The 21,592-nt window shown below is 38.1% G+C and overlaps 1 protein-coding gene across 7 annotated transcripts in view; it reads left to right on the top strand.

Annotated features, from left to right (window-relative positions):
- Positions 1-21,592, top strand: part of SORCS1 (sortilin related VPS10 domain containing receptor 1) — a 584,051-nt gene that overhangs the window by 79,724 nt on the left and 482,735 nt on the right. Inside the window, exon 1 of one of the 7 annotated variants that reach the window (XM_082408269.1) lies at positions 5,868-20,602. The exons of the other annotated variants lie outside the window; for them this stretch is intronic. Within the exon in view, the coding sequence (XP_082264395.1) occupies positions 20,570-20,602 (33 nt within the window). The 5' untranslated portion in view covers positions 5,868-20,569. Of the gene's footprint in view, positions 1-5,867; positions 20,603-21,592 lie in introns of those variants that run through there. 7 annotated transcript variants of the gene reach the window in all.

Below are 21,592 nucleotides of genomic sequence, written 5' to 3'. Positions count from 1 at the left end.
TAAACTTTTTTCAAACGTTGCATGTTATGCTGGGCACAGACAGTTTTGTGATCGTTGGGGTGAAGGCAATATGTTTATTGTTTAGATGAGATGCTACAAGAAACATAATATCCTATGCTACAGGATATTAATATGTGTTAAGAAGAATATTTTAAAAGCCTTCCATAGCCAAATATGTTTGAGATATTCTGGCTTATGCAATATTAAATAAATTTCTTGACTGTGGGATTTCAGAGAGTTTAATATGCCAGTGTGCCCTGTGAATCGTCAAGAAGGCTGTATTGCTAAGCTTATTTCACTACAGGCAAGTTTTTCAGAGTATCTCACAGTCCTGATGTTTTGCTAAACAAGGTCAAAAAACCTAGCAAGAGACTTTGATATTCACAACATCATTAACTGGTGGGCGGCCCTCAGAAGCTGGTGATCTGACATAATGTGTAGCTTTGTCTAGGTTAGCATTTGGATTTCAGCTCCTGTACAGAAAAGTCATTAGTTCGTTAGTGAGTCCAGCTGTTTCCCACCCCCTCAGTTTTCCTTCCTGGTGGTGTCACCTGTTTAAAGTAATAAAGCTTTGTTTCTTTATGAAAAAAGGACATCAGAAGAAGGTCAGCTGATATGGCTGGTGACAATAATAAAGTGAATGTGAAGCCCTCTAAGAAAGTTTTAACCAGAGAATGGAAATTATAGAGATGTTAAGAAAGGAGCAATTGAATTCAGCTGTGGCTTTTTAAATGGAAACACTTCCACCATGTGATTTGTATAAAAACAAGGGTGGTTCCAGAACAGACTTTACTAAGTGCTCCAGCTAGTGCAAAAGTTGTTCTACGTGTAACAAATACAACTTTACTGAAAGGTGGTGAGATAGACCATTTGTGTGTGAAACTACGCATGAGAAGTGCTTAGCTTTAGAGACATGAATAGAGAAATTCCAGACTCTGAAGAAGTGTTCTGTATTTGTGAATTTGGGGATTTCTGACCATCGTCATGATTTATCCCGTGAGAGTATTAATCTAGCTTCTACTGGGTGGGAGTTTATCCAGTTCTCTGTGCCATCTTCAGTGCCAAGAACATTTACTCTAAAGAAGGCATTGACTCCACTTTGCAGATGAGGAAACTGAGGTCCAGAGAGATGAAGGCACTTACATCCCATCATACAGGACTGGGGATTCAAAGCAAAGCCTGCCTACTTCCAAACTCTCTCCACTGCACCATGCCACTTTCTAATAAAAAAATGACTTTCTTAAATTAGAATTAATTGAGGAGTCACCATTTCTGGCTGGTGATATCAGAACCTCAAACCCTCTATTCTAATGTATAAAATTCAGTACTGTATGATTAGTTATAAAATTTAACTGCCCAGTTTATAAAATCCCCAGTAATTATTTTGAAGATTTCTTCCCAGGGAATGTACTTATTAATAAGGCTGACTTCTATAGATATATACTACCCCATTTTTAGATAGTTATGCCTTGAATAGCTACTGCCTAACAAACAGTAAACATTTAATAAATGTGAGCTACCATTATCAATGGTAACAGATAGTGACAGCAATTCTGTCATAGAACGCATCTTATTTAAAAGATATCCAAGCCCACGTTGTGTTATCTTCTCCATGTAACCGTCTCTGGTCTCCCAAGTTAGAACATCTCTCCAGTCCTTAAGCGTACATAGTGCTATGTGATATTTAGCATTTCTTTATTGTTATAACAAGAGTCAGCATGGCCTAGGTAAGCACAGAGGATTTGGAGTCAGAATGCCTGGAATTAAATGCTGCCTCCACCATTTATTAGCTGTGTGACTTGGGCAATGTAGCTTAAATGTTCTGTGCTTCAGTTTCCTTATCTGTAAATTGGAGATGCGTACTAAGAATATCTGCCGTATAAACTGTTGTATTTAGTGAGTTAGTATATGTTAGGCACACTGAAGAGCGACTGGCAGGTGTTAATACTGAACAAATGGTTGTTGTTATTGAATTCAAGGCCCTACCCTCAACTGGATTGTAAGCTCCTTAAGGACAGTAGCCAAACCTGATTCATCTCTGCCTGGCAGATTATAGGCTCTGGATAAATATGTCCATTTGGTATATGCATTGAATGAATGTCCATGGAGATTTTTCTCACAGTTTTGCTGTGTTTTTCATTGCCTTTTTAAAGAACTGTAAATGTCAGGTGAATGCTCCTTAGAAAATTAGTTGCACCTCTTTACCCTTTTATTCATGGCCTTTCCACCTTGGCTGATCCCATCTCTCCAAATCTTTCTCTCTGTTTAAAGTGGTATCCTTAGGGGAGAATTATATAAGAATATCTGTGCTACATGTAATTGAAGCAGTAGCTCATTGTAATTAAAAGTAATTGAGACCTTCCAGTGAATGGGTTTTAGCAGAAGCACAGCAGGCATCGACTAGACAGAATGTCCTGGTGCCCTGGTGCTTTCCCAGCCCGCTGAACCCCAGTAACCCTGCAGCGCTGGGGGACAATGGGCCTTTGTGTCAGTGTCACCGAACATCACCGAGCGCCCTACTGGGGAAGTGGGCTTTTAGACAGAGACCTGGCGTGTCCCTTGCTGGCTTTGGATAGTAGTGTAGATAGAATACTTAAGAGACCCGGGTTGAGGGTCAGATCTTCATGTGGCTTCTGCAGCTATTGTTTAAACTTCCCCAGTCTTGCTAGTTCCCTTTTTTATTGTTATTTTGTTTTGTGTTATTTTGTTTAGAAGTATTATACTTATCTCTAGAGTTGATCCAAATAATGCATGCACTTTCATTTCTGTCTCTTTATGCAATATTGTGCTCTCACTTTTTTCTCTCTTTCTCTCTCTATACATATATCTATATATGTATCCATATGTATATGTGTGTCTCTCTCTCTACACACACACACACACACACACACACACACACACAGGGAGAGAGCAAGAGAGAGAAAGGGAGGGAAATTCGTGTTACGAAGATTAAATGAAGTAGTGCAGATTAACTAAATCACCACACTCTCTAGCATGCAGCAAGCGTTCCATGCGTGTTGTTAGTTCGTTAGGTGTTCTAAGGCATCTGTATGGGTTAGGTAGACAGAAACTTGTTTAATTGCTGATTTGACTTTTTTTTTTTTAATCTGGGGTCTCTCATTGAGAGTATTTGGCTTGCCAGTTATTAGAGCTCCAAACTCACTCCTCTGTACTTGGCTTTGCGAAGCTGAAGCTAGACCTCCCTTAACTTGGGGGCTCCAAGGTAGGCTCTGCCCATAGAGGACGCTAGAGAAAACCAGCAAGGTTGGAGGGGGAAGTAAGGACTCCTTCTTTGCTTGCTTTGGGCCCCCTGTCTTCCTGTTACTGTGAGCATTACCCGAGCAAAGCGTCTTCACCTGGGCAGCAGGAGTGCTTTCCTGCAGCGGCCAGTTGAATCCAGTTTGCAGTCTTTCCAACTCAAAAAACCAGCTTCATCGTGCACCTCAGAGACGCCACAGGGGCCAAGGGCACCGCCTCATCACAGGTCAGCTTCTAAGCTTTGATAATTCCAACCTCTTCTCATTTTCCCTTCAGCTTTCTGCAGTTATTACTTCCATGATACCTTTAAGTTCTCTTTTTTTTACGCTCTCAGTTACCTAGTTAACAGTTTTATACTTAGCTAACAATTCTTCATTTTAAACTCTCTCTGTCATAAGCGATGTGGTTTCTGTCTGGTGACTGGCCTGAGTGATACGTGTGTTAGGATCCGTCTCTGTTAATAGCGCCAGAGTGAGTTACCAGTTGGCAAAATGCTAATTGGGCAATGGCTTGCTCAGTACAGTTCTTAGAACCAAGGAAGTGGATTAATCTGGAGGGACAATTTTTCCAGGGATATGGTGCCCTTAATGCTACTTAAAAAAAATGATCACATTTATCATGTGAACCTTAACAACCGTAGAGGATGTTCTCTTCCATGTAGCAAGTTTCGTAGAGGTGAAATGACTCGCCCTAAGGCAGATGTCCCTGAGCAAGTTCATTGGTTGCTTCCAGGGGGTTCACATAATCTCTCACACTTGTGTGCAAAAGTTGAGTGCATGGAAATTTTTTGAAGGAGAGGCTTTTCTTTTCAGTAGGTTGTTTTTTTCCGTGGAAACTTGACCCATAAAAACTTAAGAAACGCTGTTGCAGTGGGGTTATTTGGGAAGAAAATATAGACGGATTTAAAAAAAAAAAAAAAAAAAAGCTCAAGAATTATTTTGGGAGTGAGCATAAATAAAAATAACTACATAAAAATCTACCAGGATATTTCCTGCCCTTGAGGCTGCTGTTAGGGAGAGCAACTCGTTTTCCCTGCCAAGGTCCGTGCTCCCTCTTTTGGCAGCATGGTTCTGAGCCAGATGGGCTGTGAATCTGACTCTTGCCGGTCATTCCATTGTGCCCGACCTCAGACTGGATAGAGCCAAAGCAAGTGTTTACATTTTGCTCCTTTGCATTTTTAGTGTTAATGCTTAGTAAGTGCCAGATGAAAACTTCCTGGTCACTTGACTCAGATCAATAGCAAGCCTCATTTATGGAACATTTATTTTTTTTTGAGATATCTTGCCTTCTCTTGAAATGATCATCGGGAGATGTATATCACTCTCCTTATATAGCACATATATTCACAGTATAAATATATATTTTAATAAAATATAAATATATATTTAAATATAAACATATATATGAATTAGATTCCCTAATATTCAGTAATATAATCATGAAATAAGAATGATCATTTTTGTTTTGAGAATTTTCTGACAATCCATACAGTCATACAAATCATGTATGATTTTTCTGTATTCCTTATGCCCTATTAGAGTTGGTAGATTGAAAGAAAAAGACATTTTAAAAAAATGATGAGAGGAAAGTAAAGTATTTGTCTTTCTTGAACTTTGATTTTGCAGCTGCCGAATCTGAACACAGTAGGAAGCCTAGTAAAAGATGCTTTAAATGGAGGATAAGAGCTCGAAACGGAGGTTTTAAATTCTGCAATTCTGCTCTGTTATTTTTCGTTAACTCTTATTCCCTCAGAACGAGGAAGGAGGCAGTTAAGTGGGGATGTAAAATGGTGCAGCCGCTGTGGAAAAGTTCAGCAATTCCTCAAAAGGTTAAGCATAGAGTTGCCATATGACCCAGCAATTCTATTCCTAGGTATAGACCCAAAAGAATTGAAGACATATATTCACACACAAAGAATTCTCCATGAATGTTCATAACAACATTATCCATATTAGCCAAAATATGGAAACAACCAACAAGTGTCAACCAACTGGTAAATGAATAAATAAAATGTAGTCTATCCATATTATGGAATTTTATTCAGCCATGAAAAAGAATGATGTACTGATACATGCTGCAGCATGGATAAATTTTAAAACATTATGCTAAGTGAAAGAAACCAGACAAAAAAGGTTACATACTATGCAAATTAATTCATATGAAATCTCCAGAATAGGCAATTCCATAGAGAATAGAGACAGAAAATAAGTTAGTGGCTTGAGGATGGGGAGAATGCAGAGTGACTGATAAGTAGTATGGGATTCCTTTTGCAGTGAAGAAAACAGATAGGGATCATGGCTGCACAAGTCTGTGACTATACGTGAATTACATGCTTTAAAATGGTGAATTTTCGAGTATGTGAATTATATCCCATTTTAAAAAAATATAAAGAGTCAGTTGATAAAAATTAGTCCTTTGCATTGAAGGAGAGAATCATTGCATAGGACATGGTTTGAATTCTGTACTCCTCTTTCAAACAAAGACTATCCAATTCAAAAGAGATTTGCAGGGATAGACACGTGATTTTAAAAATTGAATCTGCAGTAGAATGCTGGAAAATGAAAATGTTAGAGATGCAGGTGGGGTCAGCATGGGATCTTACAGTTTTGTGACCACATCCCCTTCCCCAGGTCAGATCCCTCCATGCTCACACTGGAGGATCCCCTCAGCTGGGGAATGCTGAGCTCATCCTGAGGTGCTTATACATTCAGTAGCTGTACTTACAATGTCAAACCAAATTCAAGACTCTCTTTAGATTGAGAACTTAGTTTCTAGTCAGAAAGGCATGACATCGACAACAACAAAATAGCAAGTATGTGCTTTAGGGACTATTGGGGTCTGCTAGCATTGTGTTCTCTCAACAGCTAGGTTTCATATATAATTAATTGTTGTTATACTTGGATGATACACCCCCCCCCCACCAAAGCTCATAGTGAGCTTTCTAAGGGGAAGAAAAAAACCCAAGCTTTAGAATCAGACTGACTTATGCCTAAAGTAATGTTTGTTCAAATACATACTTGTTACATAACCTTTAGAAAAATACTAACCCCTTTTGTACCCAAATCTTGGTGATTTGTCATAAAATTTAACAGGTATAACTCTTGAGGGGTTAATCTGTCGTTCCTCTTCACTACCTTCTACTGCTTCACCTTCTGCTGCCTTGTTACCTTCAAGCAGGTAGTGTGCTTCTTGCTCAGTTGTCTCAGTGAGGAAATCGGTAGGAACAGTGATGGATGTGGTTTACGGATCTTCCAGGCCTTTCTTTCTAAAAGCCCAATCCCAGAGTAGACTCAGGATTTGTGGTAATAAGCTTCCCTAGAACATATTAGAAAGAGATTCCTCCAAGCTAGGGAGGGGAGGAGGATGACAGTTACCAAAACCTAGGCAGTTCTTGGCTTCTTTCCTAGCAGCACCTTTGTGAAAGTAGCAAGACTTTGAAGAGGGGAAGAGAGAGGGGGTCTTAAGAGGGCTAGCAAAGTTATTTTGTTCCAAGCTTGCCATGGAGGCAGCAGAGAGCTAGCTTTTCTTCTTTACTCTTCCTTTTTTCCTCTCCTGACGGCTTTGTGGGAATGGGGCTTAGAACTACAATCATCATGACCTTTCTCATCGTCCTTATCATCATAGCCAATGCTTAAGATAGTGCTCCTAATGCACCGGGCATTTTCTAAGCACTTTACACACATTGCTTATTTAATTCTCACACCTGTATGAAGTAGGTACTCTTTATTATCTCCATTTTACTAATGAGGAAAATGAGTGAGGATCACAGAAGTGGAATGAGTTGTCCAAGGTAACACAGTGAATAATTGAGGCATTTGAACCCAGGCAGTCTGATTCCGGTTGCTTTTAGGCACCATGTTACAATGCCTTTCTTAATGATAAATTAAATCTTGTATAAAATAAGGAAACGAATAGTTCCTAAAAAACTGTATTTATGAACCAAATTTCACACCCACTCTGCCTGAAACACATACAACATTTCAAAAATCTTCTTAATATAGCTATATGCGTACAAAAATTATACTAAGATGTTTTGGAGTGCTAGACTAATTGATACCCCATTCCAAAGGAAATGTTCGGGACCAGTGCCTTGCAGAAGGGACAAGTCTAGGAGGCCAATATGACCTTCTCCCAGACTACTGGGCAAGGATCAGAAGATGGTCATCCAGATGGGCAACCAGAGACTAGCCAACAACTTGTTGCCTGGGAAAAAAGTTGAACCAACTAGCCACTTTTCTTCCTAGGTCTTGGATTTGGACCCGGTTAGTCGTAGGAGAGAAGACAGGCTACATTTAGAGAACAGATGAGTCCATGAATGGCAGAACCCGGGGGGAATGACCTCGGAATTCCACAGCTGAAATCCCTACAGTAGTCTCATCTCCAGAATGATTTTAAGTACCAGTCCAGCCCCAAAGAAACCTTGCTACCCTATTACCTCTGTAGTTTTACCATAATTCCACCTATATTACCCATTTTAAAATTCTTGGATTGTTTGAAATTCTCAGCCTAGCAAAGAGGTGTGTCTAATGCAGTAAGTGTTAGAAGTTTTCTGTATTAACCCCACATTTTCAGTATTAAGGTTGGCTAATTAAGCAAGATTATGTCATAGAGGGCCCACCTATGGCAAGTAACAGGATTTTTCATATCCCAACGGTGACAAATCAACATCTGTCATTTCTCCATTCCCTCCACTTACATGGTTGGGAACACACTCTTCTCCCTCCTTTTCTCTCTCTTAATCTTTAATAGAAGACCCAGTCTTATTTTGGGCTTCTTAGCTAGAAACATTTCAGCAGTGTTGAGAAAATAATAATCAAAATGATTAAATTATGATAACACAGTAGGTATTTTGCATCATATGATGTAGGAGTCAAGGCTTAATCAGCATGAACTAAATGACTTTTGATCCTTGAACTTCATTTTTCTCTAGCCTTGGGTCTCCAAGTGTCTAGGGTAGTAGATTCATTTGTGGAGCCTTGCAGCAGATGGCTGGCTTTTCACTTTCAGGTAGCTATTATCTTTGAAAAGGAAGACTGAAGATACTAAGTAATATTTACAGGTTTCCTTATGGTTTGCATAACACATTCCCATTTCAATCAAAAACGTTTTTATTGGTAAAGTGATTAAAGGATAATGAACATGGTAGTAATTCACAGAGTAGTTTTCTACCTGAAGGAATTTGAGGCTCTTTGGAACACAGGGTCCAGAGAAAACTCCAGAGTGAAATGTAGGAGCTGTTTCATGGCTAAATGGCAATAGCAAATGCTCACGATGCTTGGAACCCCAGGAGTGGACAAATGCCCTCTCAGTTTCAGACAGAATGAGAAAAGGAATCATCTAGGTTGATTTGATGCAATCTTAAGACTTGGGGAAAAAATCATTAAAGTATTAATAACCGTTAAAATTTCTACTTCTCTTCAGAGAAGCAGTTTCCGTAGGGGCTGATAACATCCTTTTTAAAGGTTGAGAAATATATTTTTATTATAATGAGAAAGTGGTGGCTAAGTTGTCCTAGAATCAAACAGGTTAGATTTGGATCCCGTCTCTGCAACTTATTAGGCTTGGGAGCTTGAAAAATGAGGGAAATGTATAAAATTAGGGAGATAATAGTACCCACACTTAGAATTTCTGTCAAAATTAAATAAGATTATGTATGAGAATATTCGGTGTGGTATTAAAAGCCTGAAGCACTCACAAAATGTTAACGCTGATCTTTTTGTTACTGTCTTTTGCCACATTCTCATGGCTGAGTCAAAACATACTAGTGAGGGATGCTGAATGCATGCAGAGCCCCTTGGGATTTGTGTATTGGTAGGGGAAGAGAATGCTCATTCAAATTAGAGGTATTTCTGGGATTTCAAAAGAAAGTGATGTTGCCTTTATGTGGGTTCTATACTCTGCTTTGACACTGTTTAGATGATGTCCTTATGCAAGAAACCTGAGACTCACTTTCTTCTGTTAGTTGGGAATCATAGTAAGTGACACTTACTGGTTGTTCTGAAGATGGATGGAGATCACTGGAATGGAAGCTATTTGCAAAAATAGCACTATAGAAATGCTATTTCCTTTAATCTGTACCAGCACCACTGGGGCTTTATAATAAAGTCTGTGGAACGAATTTCCAGAGATGATGTAATTACACAAAAATATAACAGTGCATCGACAACCAAACACATTGCTGTTAACAAGAGGAAAGAATTCATGTCTGCTGAGGAATGGGTAGGATCAGGAAGGTAGATCCCACTTCTGGAGAGATTGTTGATAAATACACACCTTCAAAGGGAATAAGTCTGAATGAAATTCCAGCATATAAAGTGCAGATCAGTGTGCAGCAAGCTGTTTACATAAACTGAGCTTAATGGGAGGCAGGCTGGAGGGAAAGTTTCAGAGGGGAGTCACTTTTATTGGCTACGGCTTCTTGCCCAAAGTACTGTTTCCTTGGGAACAGCTGGTAACTGAGCCAGAGTGGATCTGCTGCTCCGCACTCTTTCTCTCCCTCAGGTAGAAAATGTGTAACTTTGAGTGACAGGCTGTTGAAGACCTAGAATTAATCAAGCCAAGTGTGTCAGCTGGGGGCTGGGGAGACAGGGGTAGGACCGATAAGTCTATATAATGTCTCGCGCCCTTTTCAGTTCAGAGTTTAGGATTCTAAGATGGTGGGCCCAGCTGCTGGTACCTTATTTAATCTTTTCTATTCTTAGCCAAGGGAATTGTGTAAATGTTAAAATAGAAATGAGTTGAACTCCTTGGGAAAGCCACAGGTAGCTGCTTAAAAGAATTTTAAACATTGTGAACAAAAACTCCTAATTAGTGGAGGGAGTGAGGGGGGGCAGTGAAGAGAGTTCTTAATGTCTCTCAACTCAGTGAGATTTAGCAAGTATTGAATTTCCACTGAACATTTTAAGCCTATTTTACTGTTCTGCCTATTCTTCATTTATTTAAAGTCTTTGAAAATTCACCCCGATTTCATTCTGACTGAAGAGTTACTGTTATGAATGTACAAGACCCCAGTGAGTTTCCATTTTTAATTGGGAATGTCGGGAAGTGAGGGAGCAGCTGCAAATTTATTCAAGTCCTTAACTGTGGTGTGAGAAAGCTAAGGATTTATCAGAATCTAACCGTCCATATTTGTATGTTTATAATATGTGAATTGATAAACATACAGAGCTAAGTTCCTGTCATTAAGAATGCAAACATGAAAACTCAAATAACCAGGCTTACTTAAGACACGTGGTCAATGAGAATTTGTTATTATGACCATGAGAGACCATGAGATTTTGGATTGCCTTTCAAATCACCAAAAGGATATTACATCATGTTAAACATCTTTGAGGGTCACACATCCTGGTTTTTGAGAATTGATTTTCTGTATATGATACACATGGCTACCTTTTATTAACCAGAATTGAATAAGCCACAGCTTTTAAATGGTCTTAAATGGTTTGTTCTTGCAGAACTTTGTCGGCTGATCGTAATGTTGGAGTGTTCCCCTCTAATAGAATTGGTAATATAAAAATGTTTAATATCCTGATTTCCTCCCAAAGTTTTTTATACAGTTTTATTATAAAACAATAGAGAATCATATAAAGAACACAAAAGCTTCCATTTTTCCACTAATAAGAAATATGTTCCACTAATAAGAAATACCTCCAAATATGTTGGTGCATTTCTTTATATAACCATACACTTTTACATATATACGTATGTACATAAGCATATGTGAGAATAAACACACACATTCTATCCAAGTTTCTAGTGTCTAGCAGTCATTTCTTTGGTTCAAGGAAAGATCATCTGCTTCCACTGTCTGATTTTCTGGTTTTACGGAAGCATATTTATTCATGTACAGTTTGAAACAAGCAGTGTGGAATTTTTCCCTTCACAGAAAGAATTATTTGAAAAAAAAAACAATAGAGATCAAAAACAAAACACTACGCTGAACCACAGTAAAACTCTTATGTCATCACCCATACTTATCACTGACTTCACGTTTCAAGATGCAGTATCTCTGACCTTGTTGAATTTATGGGGACTGGAGAGAGAAGAGGTACTAACATAGGAGAAAGGAAGTGATAAAAGCATGGCATAAATCCAGATGATTTGCACATCAGTTCCCAGGTACCTATGGAGTGGTTGCATTTCCTTTGGTGGCAGTCTCTCTGGGGTGTTTGAACATCTAACTTCTATTTTCTTGACCCTGAAATTCAGACCTTATGTCTCAGGCAAGGCTGTATTAATTATTCTGAGTTATGACAGGTAGGTTAGCAATAGTTTTAGCTCCCTAAGGTGTTCTAACCTTCCATCTCCTTATGTTTTCATGAGTATTTCAATAAAAAGTGCCTTTCGTTAGTTGTAATTATAACCTAAACGTACCCCAACCTGAATTAATTTCAACTGCCTCACTCATCTGTAATATTGTGACTGAAATAATAGAGAACAATACTATTGAGGTAGTAATAAATTTAAACATGTTAATATTAATAAAAAATGATGAAGATGAAAGGAATGACATGATTTTCCTTCAACTTTGGAAATTAAATTCAATTTTCATTTTTATGAATATTATTATGAATATGAGCTCTTTTAAGTAAATAAAACTGCATTTAAAATTATATAGATGGAGCCTGCAAACTGTGTGGTTTTGGACAGATTACTTAGCGTCTCTGGGCCTCAGTTCCTCATTGATAGATGAGGAAGTGGAGGCTGCTGGTGCCTATTTTAGAGAGTTGTTGTGTTCATTCATTGATATAATAAAATGTGAAGTACATTTAACAATGTCTGATACAGAGTAAAAACTGAATAAAGGTTAGCTACTAATATTATTACCCATTCAGATTAGCTTCTAATATTTGTTTCACATTTATTATTCACTTAACCTTATTCTGTTAATGTTTCTATATTGTAATGTAATCAGCATATATGCAATTTTCAATGATTCATTCATACATTTATTATGTCCTACTTATTTCCAAAATAACTGTAAGATATTTTACATTATATGATACAGATGAAATGAAACCATAAGTTATATGAGTGAAATAAAACAACCAAGTTATTAAAGGAGTGAAAGAATAATTATATCAGAACGTAGATTTGGACAGCTATTATATTGGAGCCCTGAATTTTGTTCTGAACTGCCCACAAAAAGGCAAAAAGGAGAAGAGCGAATTATGGAGCTTTTACTGTCTTATAAAGGGAAACATGTTGGTTCTCTAAGTATAGTTTTTTCTCTTGTACTGCTGTCTAAATGGAATGTATTGCATTGGCCTTTATGTAAGGGATGTTGAAAAACCTAATGGATGGTGTCTTTGTTAGCAGTTTTACTACAGAAAAAGATCACGAATGGCCTTAAAGTCATGTTCTTTTCTTTGATTTTTATAAGCTGGAAATAAGGATTTTAATTAGATATGTAGAATTTTGTTATGATGTTAGACTGATATTCGCTTGGGAATTTATTTACTCATTTTGTTTTTCATGTGCTAAGCATCCGTTATGGATGTTTGTGAACACATTATTTTTTTCTTTTATCCTTTGATTATTTGTATCCATTCTTCTCTGATATAGATTATAATGGCTAAGAATTGGAATTCGTAAGAACTCTTGTTGAGTACCATTAGATTACTTGGTAGAGGGTCTGAACTGGTTCATTTTTATGTCTAATTTTCCTTCAAGTTGTCTTTCCTTTTGTTGATGAAACACATCACTAGCATAGCTCTGATATTTGCCAGGCAAGATTATTGTTAGTTTTTACTCATAGATGTATCTGGGTGGAATAGAGACAGAGGGTAAATTTTCTTGAGTTAATTTGAAAAGAGAAAGAGAAGATATATTTGAAAATGTGAGTACTTGAGCATTTTTTGTTTTTAATATATTTACTTATTTATTTTGGCTGTTTTGGTTTTTGTTTTTTTTTAAACATTTTTATTGGAGTATAATTGCTTTACAATGGTGTGTCAGTTTCTGCTTTATAACAAAGTGAATCAGTTATACATATATCCCAATATCTCTTTCCTCTTGCGTCTCCCTCCCTCCCACCCTCCCTATCCCACCCTTCTAGCTGGTCACAAAGCACTGAGCTGATCTCCCTGTGCTATGCGACTGCTTCCCACTAGCTATCTGTTTTACATTGGGTAGTGTATATATGTCCATATATACACTACCACTCTCTCACTTTGTCCCAGCTTACCCTTCCTCCTCCCCGTGTCCTCAAGTCCATTCTCTAGTAGGTCTGTGTCATTATTCCCGTCTTGCCCCTTGGTTCTTCATGACCTTTTTTTTTTTTTTTTTTAAGATTCCATATATATGTGTTAGCATACAGTATTTGTTTTTCTCTTTCTGACTTACTTTACTCTGTATGACAGACTCTAGGTCCATCCACCTCACTACAAATAACTCAGTTTCATTTATTTTTATGGCTGAGTGATATTCCATTGTATATATGTGCCACATCTTCTTTATCCATTCATCTGTCGATGGACACTTAGGTTGCTTCCAAGTCCTGGCTATTGTAAATAGAGCTGCAATGAACATTGTGGTACATGACTCTTTTTGAATTATGGTTTTCTCAGGGTATATGCCCAGTAGTGGGATTGCTGGGTCATATGGTAGTTCTATTTTTAGTTTTTTAAGGAACCTCCATACTGTTCTCCATAGTGGCTGTATCAATTTACATTCCCACCAACAGTGTATGAGGGTTCCCTTTTCTCCACACCCTCTCCAGCATTTATTGTTTGTAGATTTTTTGATGATGGCCATTCTGACTGGTGTGAGATGATATCGCATTGTAGTTTTGATTTGCATTTCTCTCATGATTAATGATGTTGAGCATTCTTTCATGTGTTTGTTGGCAGTCTGTATATCTTCTTTGGAGAAATCTCTATTTAGGTCTTCTGCCCATTTTTGGATTGGGTTGTTTGTTTCTTTGATATTGAGCTGCATGAGCTGCTTGTAAATTTTTCTACAGATTCAGTGAAATCCCTATCAAACTACTACTGGCATTTTTCATAGAACTAGAACAAAAAATTTCACAATTTGTATGGAAACACAAAAGACCCCGAATAGCCAAAGCAATCTTGAGAAAGAAAAACAGAGCTGGAGGAATCAGGCTCCCTGACTTTAGACTATACTACAAAGCTACAGTAATCAAGACAGTATGGTACTGGCACAAAAACAGAAATATAGATCAATGGAACAGGATAGAAAGCCCAGAGATAAACCCACACACATATGGTCACCTTATCTTTAATAAAGGAGGCAAGAATATACAATGAGAAAAGACAGTCTCTTCAATAAGTGGTGCTGGGAAAACTGGACAGCTACATGTAAAAGAATGAAATTAGAACACTCCCTAACACCATACACAAAAATAAACTCAAAATGGATTAAAGACCTAAATGTAAGGCCAGACACTATCAAACTCTTTGAGGAAAACATAAACAGAACACTCTATGACATAAATCACAGCAAGATCCTTTTTGACCCACCTCCTAGAGAAATGGAAATAAAAACAAAAATAAACAAATAGGACCTAATGAAACTTAAAAGCTTTTGCACAGCAAAGGAAACCATAAACAAGATGAAAAGACAACCCTCAGAATGGGAGAAAATATTTACTTGAGCATTTTTAGGTCATTGGTTTATGTGCTGGTAATGAACTAAAATTAACTGAAATATGATTGTTTTAAAGCTCCTTAAAAATCTGGAGGAAAGGAAGGTAACCAAAACATGATAAGAGGCAATAAAGAGAATGCAAAAATGAGTTGGGTTCAATATTTTTTTTTCTCATGTAAAAAGATATTGCCTAGGAGAAAACAACCAAGAAAAGTACCTGGACATGTTTCTTGCAAGATTCCTACAGCCCAAGATGTGGAATTCTTTCAAATGTGCTAAATGCTCTTTAAAAATATTGTTTATAGAATTTATTTTACAAATTTGTTCCCCTGGTGTACAAAATGTGCCCTAAGTTATCTCTGAAAACTTAAATACATCTAATTTTTTATGGTCCATAGTTGAACTTGTGAGATTTTTGTTTTTTAAGTGTGACTGCAAAGTAAGGGGATGGATTTTCCTCCTGAGACTGTAAACTGGCTCTGTAGACAATTTCAAAAGGATAATTTATCAAAAGATTCTATCAGTATCATCAGAATCAGAGAACAGTTTTTTAAGGTCATTTCATTAAAGGCTAACAATCATTTGCATGTATTAAAAAAAAAGATATTGCCTAATATAGAGTGAACTTTGTGAGCTGGGGGCATGTAGTCACAATCACCACAAAGTAGAGGAAAAGGGTTGTTGGCAAGGATATTGAATAGGGTGGCTCCCTTTCATGATCACAGGGGGTGCCCTTGATCAAAAGGAGGTGCTCAAGGGCTGAGGACATGTTGGGGAAAATAAGGACAGAACAATCCTGTGTGAGCAGAGGGCAGAGTAGGTCTGGCAGGGTCCATTTGCAGGTTTGGGACCCTCACTAAGTACAGGACAATAAAAATTATAGCCAAGAAAGTCACTTGGGTGTATACTTTGTTATCTTCAAAGGCCTTCATGTCTACTAATTAATTTTAACCTTGTAAGAACCCTCCTCAATCCCTTTATCCCAGTTTTGCAGATGAAAAAAAAAAGACCTTGGATAGATGATAAATTATTGAGAATCAGATAGATAAAAAACGCTGAAGATAGCAGTAGAATCCAGATTTTCTGAATCCCTATTGCCATTTCCATCTTCCTCTCTGCATTTTAACACTGGGTGTACATGTGTACATATATGATTGTGTGTCTGTGTATGTGTGTGTACGACGTGATCTGGCAGGGGATTTGTTAGCTAAGGTAGAACTGTGTGCTGTCACCGATAAGGATTCTGTGTATGAGGACAAATGATAAATTAAGATCACTTTGTCTGTCAGAAGCATTCTTTGACCCTCATGATAATCAAATTTGATGTACTTTGGCATTCTGATGTACTTTGTAATTGAATGAGTAGAGTACTGAGGTTTTTTTCGATTTACTCTTTTTCGACGTCCCCAAAACATGAAGTAAAGTAGGATCTCCTCTGTCTGGGCTTGCAGAGCATAAGCCCACTTGATGGCGGGAGGATGGGCCAGATGGACTTCCGAGGTCCCTTTCATTTTACAGAATTCATTATTGTCTCATCTCCTATTGCTCCAAATGTCCTTTCATCATAAAGCTCATAGGCAAAGCACTAAACAGGCGCATCCTTTATACAGCATCCCCTGGATTCTTTACAGCAGCAGGACTGCAGGTCCTTGAATCTGACATCCACAGCGTTTCTGTGACATTTTCTTTCATTGTCAGTTATGACCTCACATGAAATCCGGGCTTCTTGTTTTACTGGGATTTTGAACATCTCTTCTGCCGTCTAAGCAGTTCCCAGAGAGCCTTTGTCTCAACCGGAGATAATATGCCTTTAAACAGCGTGAAACATAGCAAAGTAATTACTTTTGTTTTAAGGTCGTTATCTTGGCATAGAAAACATTGAAAAATAAGACTGGGTGGGAAACTATAGCCACTTCATGTCACAGTTTCAGCAAAACTAGACTGTTTGCATTTGTCACTTTTACTGAAAGAGTGTCTTTATAATGTGTGCGTGGGATTTGCTTTCAGCCTCATGGTAGGAGCCAACTCTATGGAGTGAAGTCCCTTGTTCTGAGCTTATTGGCTGGCCTTCCTGTAACCCTAGGCTCCAATAAGAAAACAACAAAGACAGGTTTTGTGTTCTGTGTTAGAGATGATTTAGATTATTCATAGGAATTTTTATACAGACACTAGTCATAGGAAACATATTCAGATCAATGAAAACATAAAGATGGCTTATTGGTTTCCTGTCACAAGATGCATGACAGGGAAGAGTTTCAGCACATGAAAAAACCCAGGGCAGTACTATTAGCAATGCGCTTTTACAGTTAGTGATTTCCCTAGTTTTCTCTGAAAAGTTGAAAAATTCTTATCAGATAGATTCAGATTTGCAATGCTTTCAGTCATAGTACTTGAAGATAAAATCTTAGACAATTGGAATCATAAATCATAATTCTCTGTCGCTCAGTACTTTAGTGATAGTTAATAGCTGCAATATTTGTGAATGCTAACCTTTATTTTCTAGTTCCTACGTGCCAGACACGGTTCTACGTATACTGATTCATCACCCTGTGTGGTCGTAGTATTATCATCCCCATGTATTATCATTTCCATTTTAACCCATAAGGATCCTGAAGCGTGGAGATGGTGAGCAGCTTACTTATTAGACCAAACAGATGAGGAAGAGGGCTGGGATTCAAACTCAGACATTCTGAGTTGGGAGTTTCTGCTCCCTGAGACAGTACAGCATATACCCTGGAACACTTTCTGAATCACTGAAGAAAATTACAGTCAAGGTAATTTTATTGTTAATAATGTAACACAGTCTATATTTTTGAATGACAATCTTTGTTGACTATTTAAATACATATATACAATGGAATATTACTCAGCCATAAAAAGGAACCAAATTGGGTCATTTGTAGAGACGTGGATGGATCTTCTCTCTGTCATACAGAGAGAAGTAAGTCAGAAAGAGAAAAACAAATATCGTATATTAATGCATATATGTGGAACCCAGAAAAATGGTACAGATGTACAGGTTTGCAAGGCAGAAATAGAGACACAGATGTAGACAACAAACATATGGACACCAAGGGGGGAAAGTGGTGGGGGGGTGGTGGTGGGATGAATTGGGAGATTGGGAATGACATATATACACTAATATGTAAAAAATAGATAACTAATAAGAACCTGCTGTATAAAAAATAAATAAAATAAAATTCAAAAATTCAAAAAAAAAAACCTGTTAGCCATCATATTTATTAATGAGAAATGCCTGTTTATCTGTAATATTGGATAAAAGTTGACTTTAGGTGTCTCAAATATCTTCAAAATAGGGCTGATAGACACATTTCTGTTACAGGAAGGTTGTTAGTCTTGTTCTATAAGAGCTACGTTGTAAAGTTCTATGTACTCTTTCTCTTATCAACAGCAAAAATATTCTGCCAGTCAAATGGGTTTCCTTTCACTTGAGGTGCTGTAAACTGAATGCTTGTGTTTCCCCCAAAATCATACATTGAAGCCTAACCCCCAAGGTGATGGTATTTGGAGGTGAGGCTTTTGGGAGGTGATTAGGTCATGAGGGTAGATCCCTCATGGATAGGATTAATGAAAGCGGCTCCAGAGAGTTCCTTGCCCCTTCTGACATGGCTAGAAGATGGCTAGTTCCTTGCCCCTAGAAGATGGCTCTCTATGAACAAGGAAGTGGGCAGAAGAATTAGTACTAATGTGTTGATTGCAATATGCTTCTATTTCCATGTATCATTTAAGAATGTAATTTTAAAGTGAACTGACTATATAGAATTTGGAATTTCCAAGTTGAAAACAAGTCTTGTCTAAACTTTAATATTTTTTCTATTATTGCCCTTTGTTAAATGGTGGAATCTTTGGGTAAAATAAGATAGTGAGGCTCAGTTCTATTAGACATTTTGAGAACCTGGATTCAGAGAGGGAAGGAAGAAGAGAGGGAGGAAAAGACTAGGAGAGACAGCCACAGGTAATGTGTAGAAACTCTATACCTGAGTCTAGTTTAACATGAGAAAGAATTACTTTGTTCGGGTTCAGGAGTTGAATTCACTTGGGTCCTCGGAGGATGCAAAATTGGGAAAGATGAGCCCATGACTTGGGGCTATGACTCCTAAGACAGAGACTGATAATGTTTTAAAATGCCTGTTACATAAAGGACAGACCATTATCCTAACTGATTCCTTTTTCTAACAGACTTATTTATTGGGTTGTGTTTGTGTGTGTAGAGGAAAGAATACATTTACTGGCTTTATAATAATGATCACTGGAAACTGGTATTTGTGTTCAAGATATTCATTTTATGGCCATTTTTTTTTTCTGGGGAAGCCTCTATTCCATAAAGTGGTTATGCACTGATTATTTGAGAATAAACAATGCTGATTTTATCCTTTCCTTGTCTTTTGAGCTCTGATGGTGTATTTTTCACTTCTCTGTGTGACCCAGTCACATTCTTTGGCGTTTTAATGATGACATTTAGAACAGAGAAGTCAGTGATAAAGCTGAGGATTTGGGACAGGGGAAGTTGGATGCTAGAGCTGATAAGGAAAGTTTCTGGGTATATGATGACAAGAAAACCACCCAGGGCATGGTGGAAGAGGGATAGACAGAAAAGACAAACAGAAAATAAAAATTAAGTCAACTAAAAATGTTTCATTTGTGAACATATCAGTTACCTGTGGCCTTAGTGACATGAACCTCCCATATACGACTGGGCTGTGGATATTCACTATAAAACTATAGTAAGATCAGAGAGAGAACCCCAGCTTTCTCCCTCTGCCCTAGAAGAAGTTTGGGTGAACAGAGAGTAAATTTCATCATTGCATCAGCCAATTGGATCAACTTATTTCCCTTTTTGCTCTTTGTCACTAATAAATGAGTTGAATGAAACAGACAAACATTATTTTGCTTCCTATAAAACTTTGAATTAGCTACAAGTGGGTGTGTGCTGATGACATGATGAGAGATGGTTTTCTCCCGTCCTCATGAGCAATCGCATTCTGCAAACTACAGCTTCTGTGCCACCAGAATACAGGGCACATTGTTCTATTTCCCAGTAATTGGCAGAGAACAATTAAAATTCAAAGAAAAGCTCAGTGGTAGAGGAAGGACATTGTGTCTCACAGACTGATGGCCCATAGCGCTCCCATTCTTCCCTGCACGATGGGGCCGTGGCCGTGCCCCCTGCTCTCCCTATGTGGCGAGAGGGTGAGCAGGGGGTGGTAAGTGACTTGTTCTTCCAGTACGTGGCTCTTGAGAATCCTAATAAGAATAGCTAACACTTAGTAGGCATGTCCTAGTGACGGCTCGAGAATCGTGATCTCAGTTAATCTTTACCTAGTATGCCTTAGGAGTAGACGCCACTATTCATTGCATTTTATAGATAAAAGAAAGAGATGCTGAATAATTTGCTCAAGTCAGAGAAGAAATTAATGTCGGGACTGAGTTTGACAACCCAGAACCCACTCTGGTCCATGCATAGCCCCTGCCCTGTGGTTGCTGCTTGGCTATTGATTAATGAATGTCCAAAGGAGTAGAGTTCTCTGCACTTAGCCCGGCCATTTCACTCCCTGCCCCAGGCTGTCATGTTAGTCTTTCAGCAAGGCTCTAAATGTGACATTTCCCTGGTTACCCGTGACTCCCAGTTAAAATCTCCCCTTCTGCGCTCAGTTCCAGCCAGACTTTCCTTCTTTCTGCCATGGAACATGCCCAGCTGTCTTCTGTCGCACAGGTAACTTACATGTGCTGATCTCTGCCTGCAATCCTGCCCTCTTCACCTGGTTCATTTCTTCGCCACCTTCCGATCTCAGCTGAAACTTCCTCATGAGATTCGCCAACAAAAACCCCTAACTGCATGCTCTCACAGTACCATACAACTTTTCTTTTAAAAAAGTTATTACAGTTAGAATTCTACGTTGTCTCAGGCTGGTTTTGTTCATCGCTAGGTCCCCAAGATTTATCACAGTGAAAATATTGAAGTTAAAAATATTTAAGATGCTGTTCTCTTTCTACTTGCATCTTACCTGTTGTGAAGGTTTCTACTTCCTGTTTCCCCTTTCTGCACCACAGCCCTTATCTTTCTCCAACCATTTGTTGTGGAGGCATTTCAAAATAATTATCACCCAAATCAGAGGTGTTCAACACTTGATGAATATCAAAGTCACCTAGGGAGCTCTTAAAAATTTGATAGCTGTGCCCACTCCTGGTCAGTTATGTCAGAATGCCAAACAGGTATGTGCATTTCCTAAATGTAGACAAGTTAAGTGCAGCAGGAGGTGAACTTGTGTGATTGAAGGAACTCTTGCAAACTCCCAGCAGTGATGGGAAGAAACCAAAATCTTTATGAGACGTGAGGGTTTTTGCTTACTTGTGTTTTTAATGAAAACTTCTTGACTTTTGAATCATTTGATTTGCCTCTTCTTTTGCCCTAGGAAGACTTTTGCAAGCATTTTCAGTGAACTTGGCAGGAGGACTTTGTATTGTTGTCGATATGTATGTTTCAAATAATATATATAACTCTTCAAAGTTGCAAACCAACCTTCTTTTCCAGTTGGAGTCACTTTTTCAGTTGACTAAATAGGTTTTTCTGATTCAAGAAAAAAAATACACAAACGCTAAAGAAAAAATTTTCATATTTGGTTCTCTCTGCAGTTCATATTCAACTATCTACTTAACCTTGGCCTGTCTGATTTCATTTACTTGTGGCAAAATATGATTTGTA

This window comes from Balaenoptera borealis (assembly GCF_965194805.1).
Source record: "Balaenoptera borealis genome assembly, chromosome: 10".
NCBI lineage: Eukaryota > Metazoa > Chordata > Mammalia > Artiodactyla > Balaenopteridae > Balaenoptera > Balaenoptera borealis.
The sequence above is the reverse complement of the archived record's forward strand: the minus strand, read 5'-3'. Positions and strand labels throughout refer to the sequence as shown.